This window comes from Artemia sp. Qi Xiang Cuo, chromosome 11 (assembly GCF_049724085.1).
Source record: "Artemia sp. Qi Xiang Cuo chromosome 11, ASM4972408v1, whole genome shotgun sequence".
In the NCBI taxonomy this organism is placed as follows: Eukaryota; Metazoa; Arthropoda; class Branchiopoda; order Anostraca; family Artemiidae; genus Artemia; species Artemia sp. Qi Xiang Cuo.
This window is the reverse complement of record NC_142804.1, coordinates 22,191,601-22,205,218: the sequence shown is the minus strand read 5'-3', so window position 1 is coordinate 22,205,218 and position 13,618 is coordinate 22,191,601. Positions and strand designations below refer to the sequence as shown.

The following is a 13,618-nucleotide window of genomic DNA, read 5'->3' as shown; positions in this document are numbered from 1 at the left end:
TATTACGCTCTTGTTCCATGAATTCTTGCAGGCATCCTTTCTTCCTTTGAGGCCGAAAAATTTTCAAAAAGTGTTTAATTTTCAAATAAAAGGAGGTTTAAAAATTTTCGATTTTTGTTTCTGGTTCTCCTAAAAATCAAAGAAGTAAAAATAATGAAAGTAGTAGTCGCTCCTTACTTTCAGTTTAAAAAACTTGTTTTTTTATTTAATTTTTGAATGTTTTTGAATAAATGCAGGTTTTGATCTTGGCTCACCGTACATGAATAGTTTAAACAAAATTTTCATATTAATTTACTTTTATTTAGTTAAATGGCTTTCTCGAAACTTGTTTAATTTTATTTACGAACATTTTTATTAGTAATAAATATACGTAACTTACGAATTAACTTACGTAACGAACTTCTATATTCATATATTTTTAATACGTTTATTATACCTTGCTCTTTAAGCGAAGGTTTGAATTGTGTTCCAATTCTTTAAAAATTACCGCTTAATCACAAAGGCCGTTAATTAGAATAAATAGCTCTTATGAAAGTACTAAAAAAATCTTCGGCTTAAAGAGCGAGGCATTGACTACGGGGTGAACCCAATTATATATGTAATATTTTCTGTTCGTTTAAAGTTTCGATGTTGCTGCTGTTGCAGTTGAAATACTTGTTTTTTTATATTAAATTTCTGATCTTTTTTTAAATAATGCTGGGAAGTCTGGCGTCCCCTTCATAGGAATGTCCCTTCCCCCATGAAAACTTCTTTCATGGAAAGGTCCTCCCACATAACCCCCGACCCACCCCCTCCCACTACCAGGATAAATCTCCCCTGAAAACGTCTGTATACTTCCAAATAACCAATAGTATATGTTAACATTGGGTAAAGTTCATAACTTTCAGCCGTCCCCCCGGGAACTTCGGGGGATTAAGTCATCCTAAAAGATATACTTATAATATTTTCGAACATGCTGAACAAAATGGCTATCTCAAAATTTTGATCAGGTGACTTTGGGAAAAAAATGAGCGTGGGAGGGGGCCTAGTTGCCCTCCATTTTTTTGGTCACTTAAAAAGGGGACTAGAACTTTCAATTTCCATTTCAATGAGCCTTCCCATGATATTCTATGACAACTGGGTCGATACGATCACCCCTGGGGAAAAAAACAAAAAACAAACAAACAAATAAACACGCACCCTTGATCTTTCTTTTGGCAAAAAATGCAAAATTCCACATTTTTGTAGATGGGAGCTTGAAACCTCTACAGTAGGGTTCTCTGATACACAGAATATGATGGTGTGATTTTCATTAAGTTTTTATAACTTTTAGAGGGTCTTTCTCCCTTTTTTCGAAAATCAGCCAAATTTTCTAAGGCACGTAACTTTTGATGGGTAGAATTAAACTTGATGAAACTTATATATTTGAAATCAGCATTAAAATTTGATTCTTTTGATGTATCTATTTGTATCAAAATACCGTTTTCTAGAGTGTCGGTTACCATTGAGCCGGGTCGCTCCTTACTTACAGTTCGTTACCACGTACTGTTTGATCGTATTAAATTTTGAAAGTCAATGTATAGGGTATTTTAAATTAAAATACGTCGGAAATTGGTTGAAATCGTTGAAAAGGGATGATTTGTTTATTTTTAAGCTAATTTAGATCCTTCTCTAAGCAAAAGCCTAAGATATATAATGTTTGTTGTCAGTTTGGTGCAAGTTATAGCCACAGGTCTGTTGAAAAATTGATTGTTTCAGGGGATACCTTCAGCCATAGCGAACTAATTCACTCCAAGCGTATGTTGAGGCCAAGATATTTGTTACGCAGTATAGTTGTCGTCATTTCTCCATTTAAACGCCGTATTCATGGTTGTCACCCCTAGTGATTTATCACTATTTCTAGTGGTTTTTTATATTGCCTAAAGTAAAATATCACTAAATCAGCAGATAAATCGCTAGATTATTGAAGAAAATTTCTGAATCAACAGCAAAATCACTAAAATCTAATGATTTTTCACCGGCTGGTAACCCTGGCCTTATTTACTTTACCGATTCCTGAAATAAATCTAATACTTCAGTTTGCTTAAAATTCGAATCTTGCGAAAGCCAGGTCAACAGTCTGTAAAAAGAATAATGAAATCCTCATATTGGACTTTTTGGATCTTTTTAGGGCGTTAATTTGACTTCTAACAAAAGCAATTCATGTTTGATGGTAAATAATTTTTATTTTGTTATTTTGTTATTTTTTTGCTATTAGTCCTTATTTTTGGAACGTCTCCTTGGGACTGAATCAAAGAGCTCATGGAAACAAACTGTAAGAAGTAACTCGGTTCAATAGTAACCAAAATTCTAACAAATGAAACTTTGATATTAATAGTTAAAGAATTAGATTTCTATTCTGATTCCAAATATATTAAGTTCGTTAAGTTTAATGCTACCCGTTGAAAACCTTCAAGCCTGAGAAAACACAGCCAAAAAATCAAGAGATCTTAATAAAACGACACCATTATACCCAGTATATCAGAGAACCCTATTGTAGAGAATTGAAGCTCCTATCTACAGAAATGGGGGATTCCGTATTTATTCCCTGAAAAAAAGATCACGGATGCGTGTTTAGCTATTTTTTTTCCAGGTGTGATCGTTTCGAACCAAAGGTCCTAGAATATCGGGAGAAGGCTTATTCGAATGGAAATCAAAAGTTCTAGTCCCCTTTTTAAATGACTAAGAAGATTAGAGGGCAACTACCGTCCCCCTCCCACTCACGACGTTCCTCCAATGACGTCTGACCAAAATTTGGAGACAGCCATTTGATCCAGCACAACTGAAAGGTCCATTAGCTATGCCCTTAGGATGATATAATCCCCATCGTCCCTGGGGAAAGGTCTGTAAGTTACGTAGTTTGCCCATTGTTTACCTATTGTAGTTGTGATTGGATATACCCAGAATTTTTTTGAGGAACTTTCTGGGGGGGGGGGAATTTTAACTGGAGAATTTCCCATGGATAGGAACATTTTCGGGGGGGGGATTTTCCATGGGAAATTTTGCACGGGGTATTAGGGAAGGAGATTTCCTGGTATAATTTGATAAATCGTTGGAAATAAAAACACGAAGCTTTCCCACTGAAAGTAAGGAGCATCATCAAAACTTAAAAGAAACGATTCCGCATATAAAGGGGACTGCCCTCAACCCTCGTTCTTTACGCTAAAGTTTGACTTTTTGTTCAACTCTTTAAGAAAGACTTCTCAAACCCAAAGGCCGTTGAATCCAAATGAGAAATATTTTCAAATGACTTTAATACTAAAGAGTGAGGACCGAGGAAAGAGCAGCACCCCTCATACACGGAAAAATTTCTGTTCAATGCTGCTCCTTCCTTTCAGCTGAAAAAAACTTGCATTTTCTAATTAAATTTCATAATAAAGTGCCTCGGCGCTAAAACATCTCAACATACAAGAAAAGTACTTGTCAGAATCACTTCTGAAAGAGTTAGTTTGGAAAACCTACTGATTTCCTCATATTTAAGGGGAAAATATCTCTTACGCAAGAAGAATATACGGGTGGAAAAATCATTGTAAGTGGCTGAGTTTTGTGGCCTGAATTTAAAACTTAGGATCCATCTAACAAACCTAATGAAATCATACAAAGCCGCCAGGATAATTTCTGAGATTTGTGCTAGCTTTGTAGAACAAATTAATCATTCAAAAGGGGAAAAAAATCTATCTTTGACTTACAAAGTAATGCAAAAACAAATCCAAAAAGCGTGTGTACATTATAGCGGGATGACACTGAAGGCGTGAAACGAGACGTCTGTATTGCAAATAGCACTTTAAACACAATAAGATACTGACACAAATGTGAGATGCCAAGGGTATCAGGAAGTTATTTTGTTCCACCCAAATTGATTCCTCAATACTTTTGGCACTATCTTGCATATAACACGTTCTGCGAATCCGGCTGAGTTAATCTTTGCTGTTCTTGTCTAAAACATAACAATCAGTTTTCGAAATAAATTGAAACTGGAAAGCCCACAATTCATTTTTCCTCTTTTAATTGGCCTTACCTGTAAAGGGGCCTATCTCTATATATAAATGACGACTAACAGGCTCTGTGCATGCCTAGAAATAAAGGTGGAAATTTTTTCATAAAAAAGCCTTAGTCATTATTTAAATTATAAACGAAACGTCTATTTTTGCATGTTTCTTTGCATTTAAGAGTCTGTGACAGCAAGTTCTCTCAACTTGCGAAAGCAATGGTGGTCAAAAATCTTTAGAGCATGTCCCTGTGCGGCTTTCATTGGCAAAGAATCCATACTATAAACTAAGATTGTCATTGCTGTCGATTATTATGGGCTTAACTTTATTTGCAAGCTCTCAACGAATCTAGAAATGCTTGGGGAGTATAGCAAAGAACACTTGAACTCTATATATTCCTCAGATGGAATATTTCTTTAGAATTTACCTCAGATCCCAAATATACAAAAGTGTCTCCTTTTTCGAGTTGGAGGCATGATATATGTCACCGTACCAAAATGTTCTAGAAAAATAAATCGAAAGTGAAAAGTAAAAAATTAAGAAAGTAAAAAGGCTTTCCGAAGTAAATCGTCTTAAACATGATTAAATAGAAAAAAAAAAAGTTTTTTTAACTGAAAGTAAGGAGTGACATTAAAATTTAAAACGAACACAAATTATTCTGTATATGAAAGGGGCTGTCCCCTCCTCAAAACTTCGCTCTTTACGCTAAAGGTTTTGATCATTTTAAAAAATAAAGTTGTGAGACAGAGTCAAACTTTAGCGTAAAGAGCGAAGTGTTGAGGAAGGGACAGCCCCTTTCATATAGGGGAACACGGGGTGGAACGGGGTAAGGGGCGGAACGGGGTTAGATGACAAGAAAGGTGCTGCGCCAAGCGGCAATAGCTATAACTACTCCAGCTCGGTACAGCTGAACTGCGGAATCCATGTTTGTTTAGTTTCCTTTCGTTTAATGAGAGAACCAGTTGTCTTCTAGTTATTTGCTGTTGGATGGCAACTTTTATTGATTTTGTAATAAAGGTAAGGTTAACACGCTTCTTTGCATTACATCTGTAGCTAGTCATGCTTGTAATGCGTTCAATGGGCTTTGTTTTAGTCACCTTATTGTTTCTTGACTTGAAGTTTTTGCGTGGCCATAACCTCCGAATAATAGGGCGTGTTCCTGGGGTGGATTGGGGAAGTACTCCATTCCGCCCCGCCCTATTTTAATCTGACAAGCTGTTAAAATTGGGTCTGTTACTTTTTTTAATTGATTTTCAGATGGTCCGTGTGTATAAGAGGAAGACAAACAGACAATCATGGTCTACTGAGGCGATGAACAATGCTGTTGTAGCGGTTATTTCTTGTCGATGTGGCTGCCTGAATGCTTCTAATGAGTTTGACGTTCCCCAAACTACTCTTGAAAGATACGTTAAGAAAAAAAGGAAAATCCTGAGTATCAGATTGATAAAACTGCAGGGAAATTTCAAACCGTTTTTACTCAAAAACAGGAACTTGAGCTTGTGACGTACTTAAAAACTATGGAGTCGCGGTTATTTGGTCTGACGATGAAGGACTTGCGTACCTTAGCTTACCAATTAGCTCAAAGAAATGGCATAGCTCATAGATTTCAAAATGAAATAGCTGGTCAAGACTGGGTCAACAGATTTTTTAAGAGAAATTTAAGTCTGTCTATTCGTAAGCCAGAGTCAACATCTGGTGCAAGAGCTATGGGATTTAATAGAGTGGCTGTGGATAGTTTTTTTCACTACTCACTCAATTGGTAGATAAGCACAAACTTACAGCGTCGTAGATATTTAATTGTGATGAAACTGGTGTTTCAGTGAACCCTAAGAACCATTCAAAAATCATTGCTTGTAAGGGTAAACAAGTTGGTGCAATAACTTCTGCAGAAAGGGGGGAGACCGTAACTTGATTTATTTGCATGTCTCCAAGTGGATCATATATGCCCCCGATGTTAGTTTTTCCGAGGAAGAAAATGCAGAAGGAGTTTGAGCTGGGACTACCTCCAGGGAGTTGGGCTGAGGTTCACAGCACTGGAGGGATGACCACTGAGCTGTTCTTAATATGGTTTAAAAAATTTGTAGCATTTTCTAAGGCTTCAAAGGACTTTCCGTTTCTTCTCATATTAGAAGGACATTACACCCATACCAAGAATCTAGAGGTCATAGACTACGTAAGAGATAGTGGCGTTTCGTTGCTTTGTTTACCCCCGCATTGTTCTCACAAGTTACAACCGCTTGATGTGTCTTTCATGATGTCTTTGAGCCTCCACTATGATGACAAGCTTCGAAAGTGGCTCCGTCGCAACCCAGGAGAATTTGTGACGCTGTTTCAAATTTCAACGCTCTTCGGATCAGCGTTTATCGAAAGCGCCTCTATGAATACTGCAATTAAAGGGTTTAAAGCAATAGGAATTTGGCCACCTAACCCGGTTATATTCTCTGATTCATATTTTCTACCAGCTGACACTACTGACATCAAACAAGCTGGACCTTCAACACAAAAAGTGATTGAGAAACCTCCAACGACAGAGAAAAAACAAGTGGGAAAATCTTCGTCTGGCTCATCTGTTGATAAAGAAAATCCCAACACTTGTAATAAAAGGGGTGAAGGTGTTACAGTTTCTAGCCCTACCGTTGGCGTTAATGGCACCCCAGCTAAAAAGGTTCAATTTAACATGGATGACAAGGCTACTCATGGATGCTCTTGGATGACAACTGACAAGAATGACTCTCTAACTGCATTTACTGTTTCACCTGAAAATTTAATTCCTATTCCAAAAGTCAGTGGAAGTGCAAAAAGGATGAATCGAAGGAGGGGGAAGACTGTACTTATAACTAATTCACCATATAAAAATGAGTTAGAGGATGCTATAAAAGAAAAACAAGAAAAGGAGATTACCAAGATTGAAAGAGCAGTGAAGATACTTTTTAAGAAAGAAAACAAAATGGAAACAATAAAAACAAAGGCAAAGTGCCTGAATAAGAGTGAAAAAGTGCCAAGAAAAAAAACAAGAAGATAAAGAAACAACCTGAAACTTACGGCAGTGATTCTGACGAGTTTTCCGACTGTGAATGTTTATATTGTTGTTAGTTTTACTCAAGGTCAACTGAGGGTTGGGTTGCCTGTTCCATATGTAAAAAATGGGCTCGCAATTCCTGTGCGGGAATTGTTAGCGAGGACGATGGAGCTATCCTTGTATCTGAATTTTGTAATTCAGAATGAGATTAAATTGATGAAAAAATATGTTTAAAGTGGTTTTGTTGGCTTAAGCAAAATGGGAAAAGTCAAATTATAGTTTTATTTTTATTAATCAGATTAATTAATTAATTTAATTAATCATAATCTGATTAATTCGATCAAAGAATATGTTTAAAATAGAGTTGTTACATTAATCAAAATAAATAAAAGGCCAAATAACAGTTTTACTTAGTTAGATATACTGTTTTTAACTACCACCCTGTTCTGCCCCGTATACGGGGCAGAACGGAGTATTTGACACCTTTTTATATTTTAATTAAATAAATAATAATTGTGTTCACTTCTTACAATATGAGTGTGAACCTTTGTTCACAACAATACAAGGTACTTTTATGAAATTTTGTAGCCTTTCATATTGACTCCTTCTAATTAATAAAAATCATTTTAAAGATAGTACCCCGTTCCACCCCGTGTTCCCCTACAGAATTATTTCTTTTCGTTTTAAGTTTAATGTCACTCCCTACTTTCAGTTTAAAAAAACTTGTTTTTTTTTATTTAATTTGTGAACGTTTTTGGATCAATTCAGCTTTGATTTTGGCTCACGATACATGAAAAATTAAAACAAAATTTGAATATCAATTTTATTTTTTTGGCTAAATGGCTTTCTCGAAATTCTGTTCTGACGTAGCTTACGAATTAACTTACATAGCGAACTTCTATGTTCGTATGTTTATATTACTTATATTAGGGAGTTTGTCCCCTATTCAATACCTTGCTCTTTGCGCTATAGTTCGAATTTTGTTTGAATCACAAGCCCCTGAATCACAAAGGCCGATTAATTAGAATAGATAGCTTTTTTGAAAGTACTAAAAAAGCTTTAGCGTAAAGAGCGAGGTATTGACTAGGGGGGTAACCCTTTATATAAGTAATAACTTCTGCTCGTTTTAAGTTTTAATGCTGCTCCTTACTTTAAGTTGAAAAGACTAACTTTTTTTGTTTTATTTCTGATCATTTTTTTAATAATACAGGGAAATTTGGCGCCCCCTTCATAGATATGTCCCTTTCCCCAAGGAAACATCCTCCATGGAAAGATCCTCCCCTGTACCCCCCCCCCCCAGCAGAAAAAAATATCTCCTGAAAAAGTCTGTATACTTCCTATTAACCAATACCATATATAAACAATGTGCAAAGTTCATAACTTGCAGCCCTTCCACCAGGAACTTTGGGGGATTAAGTCCTCCCCAAAGACATGTTTATAAGATTTTCGACTATTCTGAAAAAAATAGTAATCTCAAAATTTTGATTGGGTGACTTCGGGAAAAAATGAGCGTGGGAGGGGGCCAAGTAGCCCTTCAATTTTTTTGGTCATTTAAAAAGGTCACTAGAACTTTTAATTTTCGTTAGAATGAGCCCTCTCACGATATTCTAGGACTACTGGATCGATACGATCACCCCTGGGAAAAAAACATCAATAAACACGCATCCGTGATCTTTCTTCTGGCAAAAAATACAAAATTCCACGCTTTTGAAGATAGGAGCTTGAAACTTCTATGAAGATAGGAGCTAGAAACTTCTGATACACTAAAGCTGATGGTGTGATTTTCATTAAAGTTCTTTGCCTTTTAGGGGTTGTTTCCCCCTTTTTTCGAAAATAAGGCAAATTTTTTTCAGGCTCGTAACTTTTGATAGTTAAGATTAAATTTGATGAAATTTATATATTTGAAATCAGCACAAAAATTTTATTCCTTTTTTTTTACCACGAACTGTTTGATAACACATCTTTGGCGGAAAGAGCGAGGTTTATGACTAGGGGGTGAACCAAATCATATACTTAATAATTTCTTTTCGTTTTAAGTTTTGATGCTGCTCAACTTACAGTTGAAAAATTTGTTTTTTTTTATTATTTAATTTCTGATATATTTTTTTTTAAATAATGCTGGGAAATCCAGTGCCCCCTTAATAACAGTGTCCTATCCCCATGAAAACTTCCTCCATGGAAATAAGTAGTAAGAGTGTATGCACCACGACAAGTGATCGCGTAATTTGTCTTATCTCTAGCATGTACAAGGATATACACTACAGTTTGACGTGCACATTTTAAAAAGCGGGCAAACCTTTAAAGTGGTCAAACACGTTTTGAGAGTATAGTCGAGAATGTATAACACAACCAGACTGGTTTTTTGAGGCAACACCCATTTTTTAGGGCCAATCAGAGACAGCGGAGGTTACTCTATATACGATAACTTGATTGGTAATTGGATTCAAATAAAAGGAGTGATTTTCATTCGTCCTTGAGATTTTGTATATAATGCTCATACGTTACGATCAAATTTTGATAATGTTCTAACACACTATGGACAACACATTTGATATTATTTACTTTGAAGCTATGGCTACATCGATTTATAATATGAGTTCAATTTACTAAATTTTCTTAATTTATTTCCAAATAAAATCATTTTACATAGTCAGCTCCACTAGTAAATTCAAATTAAGGGCATATCCCCCCCCCCCATACAAACTCTACAATATGATGTTTATAGTCGATAGAAAACGTAAAATTCGCTCTTTTTTCCCTTACGTAAACCCCATCTTCCCTCCCCCTCTGTTTACGAGTTTAATTCATTCATTAGAAATTATTATTTCGTTCAAAATGTCATTTCCCATCGTGCATTTAAAATGTGCTTTCGTTGCAGTCTAGATTAAAACCATGTGTTTTTAATCGTTTTACAAAAGGGTGATTTTCATCGAACAAACTTCACACGCTTGTGTTATCGGCACAGATTAATGCCAGATGCTTTTGTGTAATTCTAGACAGTTTGAAAAAGAGATTGTTTTTGATCAAATTAGCGAGAGTAAATCCTTTAAAATGCAAAGCATAAGTGGTGTTTGAACAGTGTTGTCAATTTAAAATAGGGTCTAACGATATAGTATACAAAAAAGTGGATATTAAAATCGTATTCAAATATTTTCTGGGAAAGAAATTTAATTTTTCTATTAATTTTGAATATCTATTGATATTCTTTTAGTTATATCATTAAGGAAGTTGCTAATTAAATAATAGTAGGCTAAACTCAGAATTGCTATACAGCCAAATCTTATTCAAAATATTTTCTCGGAAAGAAATTTAAGTTTTGTATTAATTTTGGATATCTATGGATATTCTTTGAGTTATATCATTAAGGAAGTTGCTAATTAAAGAATAGTAGGCTAAACTCAGAATTGATATACAGCCAAATCGTATTCAAAATATTTTCTCGGAAAGAAATTTAAGTTTTGTATTAATTTCTGATATCTATTGATATTCATTGAGTTATATCATTAATGAAGTTGCTATTTAAAGAATAGTAGACTAAACTCAAGATTAATATACAGCCAAATCGTATTCAAAATACTTTCTTGGGAAGAAATTTAAGTTTTGTATTAATTTTGAATTTTAGCTCGCCTTTAACAAACTTAGTCATAGCTAGTTGAAACTGTGCATAAATATATTAATTTTTAGTCTAATTGCGTAGGTACTAAAAAATATTGAACATTTTTTTCTATTTGTGTGTGTTTTTGCAAGAAAATAGCTCCTCTTTAGCAAACTTAGCCATATCTAGTTGAAACTGTTCATAAATATCTTCATTTTTAGTCTAATCGCCTAGGTACACAAGGAACATTGAACATTTTTATTCGGATTTTTTTGTGTTTTCGCAAGAAAATAGCTCGCCTTTAACAAACTTAGCCATAGCTAGTTGAAACTGTGCATAAATATCTTCATTTTTAGTCTAATTGCGTAGCTACTAAAGGAACATTGAACAGTTTTTTCTGATTTTTTTTTGTTTTCGCAAGAAAATAGCTCGTCTTTAGCAATCTTAGCCATAGCTATTTGAATTTGGGCATAAAAATATTCAAATTTTGTATAAGTTCGTATCTATTACATTATATGTGTTTTTTCAAGAAAATATTTCGATTTTAACAATTTTAGCCTTAACTCGTTGAAAATGTTCATAGTTTTCTTCAGTTTTAGTTTAATTTCGTAGCTACTAAAGGAACATTTAACATTTTTTCAGATTTCTTTTGTGTTTTCGCAAGAAAATAGCTCGTCTTTAGCAAACTTAGCCATAGCTAGTTGAAACTGTGCATAAATATCTTCTTTTTTAGTCTAATTGCGTAGTTACTAAAGGAACATTGAACATTTTTTTTCTGATTTTTTGTGTTTTCTCAAGAAAATAGCTCTCATTTAGCAAGCTTAGCCATAGCTAGTTGAAACTGTGCATAAATATACTAATTTTTAGTCTAATTGCGTAGGTACTAAAGTAATATAGAACATTTTTTTCTTATTTTGATTTTTTTTGCAAGAAAATAGCTAGTCTTTAGCAAACTTAGCCATAGCTAGTTGAAAATTTCCATAAATATCTTCATTTTTAGTCTAATTGCGTGGGTACTAAAGGAACATAGAACTTTTTTTCTGATTTTTTGTGTTTTTGCAAGAAAATAGCTCGTGTTTAGCAAACTTAGCCATAGCTAGTTGAAACTGTGAATAAATATCTTCATTTTTAATGTAATTGTCTAAGCACAAAAGGAGTATTGAACATTTTTTTCTGATTTTTTTGTGGTTTTAAAAGAAAATAGCTCGCCTTTGGCGAGCTTAACCATAGTTAGTTAAAACGGAGCATATATATCTTAATTTTTAGTCTAATTGCGTAGCTAATACAGAACCTCTGTTCTCTCAAGAAAATAGCTCGTCTTTAGCAAACTTAGCCATAGCTAGTTGAAACTGTGCATAAATATCTTCATTTTTAGTCTAATTGCGTAGGTGCTGAAGGAAAATTGACCTTTTTTTTCAGATTTTTTTGTGTCTTCGCAAGAAAATAGCTCGTCCTTAACAGACTTATCCATATCTTGTTTAAACAACGAACCAATATCATCATTTCTAGTCCAATTGCCTGGGCTCAAAAGTAGTATTGAACATTTTTTCTGATTTTTTGCGTTGGCACAAGAACATATCTTGCGTTCAACAAACTTAGCCATAGTTAGTTGAAACTGCGCATAAATATCTTCATTTTTAGTCTAATTACGTAGGTATTAAAGGAACATTGAACATTTTTTTCTGATTTTTTGTGTTTTCGCAATAAAATAGCTCGTGTTTAGCAAACTTAGCCATAGCTAGTTGAAACTGTGCATAAATATCTTCATTTTTAGTCTAATTGCGTAGGTGCTAAAGGGACATTGAACATTTTTTCTGATTTTGTGTGTTTTCGCAAGAAAATAGCTCGTCTTTAGCAAACTAATTTTTCTTCTGTAAAATTTTGCGTACTAATTTTTCTTCTGTAAAAGAGGGATCATTATTTCAATCTATATTGTTCTTCTTTTTTAAGGAGGATTCTGACAATTACTCTCCCCCTGAAAAGAGAGCAAGGGGGACGGATTTCACACCGATGCAAGCTGCAAGGCCTTCCATCATAAGATATGCTGGTTCCTTTACACATGCTCTGGACCAGTCATTGACCACACAACTTTTAATGCCAGGAGCCTCTCACACCAGTGTCAGCTCTGCGCAAACCTCTATGCAGACTGGCAGAAAATTGAAAAGAGATTGGATGGCTTCTCATAATGCCTCAGCCCCGTCTACTCAAGATCGTGAGGTTGCCCCCCTTCATGCTTTGCCAGGACCTTCAGGCACTCAAGTTCAGTCTGAATTTGGAAATGTAAGCATTCTACGTCTACCTTCTACCTGCTTATAGACATATCTAACTATTTCTTTCCAATTCTTTTTAGCCTTTTCTTCTCACCATTTTTTCAACACTTTAAGAGTGTGTGTCAGAAATATTACAATATTAATCCCCCGCCCCAACCATTGTTTTAAATTTCTCTGCTCTCCTCAAAGATACCTAAATATAATTTTTTTTTATTGTCAAAGAAACCACTCTTTTGCTTCTTTCTGAAATTTCTGCGGAGGGTGTGAAGGCAAGTATTTAGTTAAAGTAAAACTAGGAGGGGAATTAAATTTTGAGGGAGGTGTAAAAAATGGTACTTATTTAATATCCCGGTAAACGTCCGATATAAAGTGCTTCAGCATAAATAGGGTATTGCGTCTTTCTGAACTTTCTGGGAGTGGGGTGGAGGCAAGTATTGAGTTGAAATAAAGCTCGGAGAGGGGAAATTGAGCATTGAGGGTGAATTGAAAAATGAATATATTTTTTTAGCTTTATGAAATTATGGTTATTTCTAATTAAAAATAAAACCCTTTTTTCTACTGATTAATGAATTATCAGCGTCATCTTCATAAAGTTATGAAATTTCCATTTTTAGTTGACCTGAATCAATCCTTGCACAAGCAACGGAATTTAGAGATGAGCCTAAACTAGTTCTTGATAATATGGCATAGCATATGGGTTTTCTAAATGATTGTTTTGGGGACATGG

At 34.7% G+C, this 13,618-nt stretch overlaps 1 protein-coding gene across 1 annotated transcript in view; it reads right to left on the bottom strand.

Moving 5' to 3' along the window:
- Window positions 1–3,801, bottom strand: part of LOC148946766 (solute carrier family 2, facilitated glucose transporter member 1-like) — a 113,300-nt gene extending 109,499 nt beyond the window's left edge. The window contains exon 1 of the mRNA XM_089096420.1: window positions 3,708–3,801. Within this exon, the coding sequence (XP_088952546.1) occupies window positions 3,708–3,746 (39 nt within the window). The 5' untranslated portion in view covers window positions 3,747–3,801. The remainder of the gene's footprint in view (window positions 1–3,707) is intronic.
- Window positions 3,802–13,618: the final 9,817 nt, after the last annotated feature.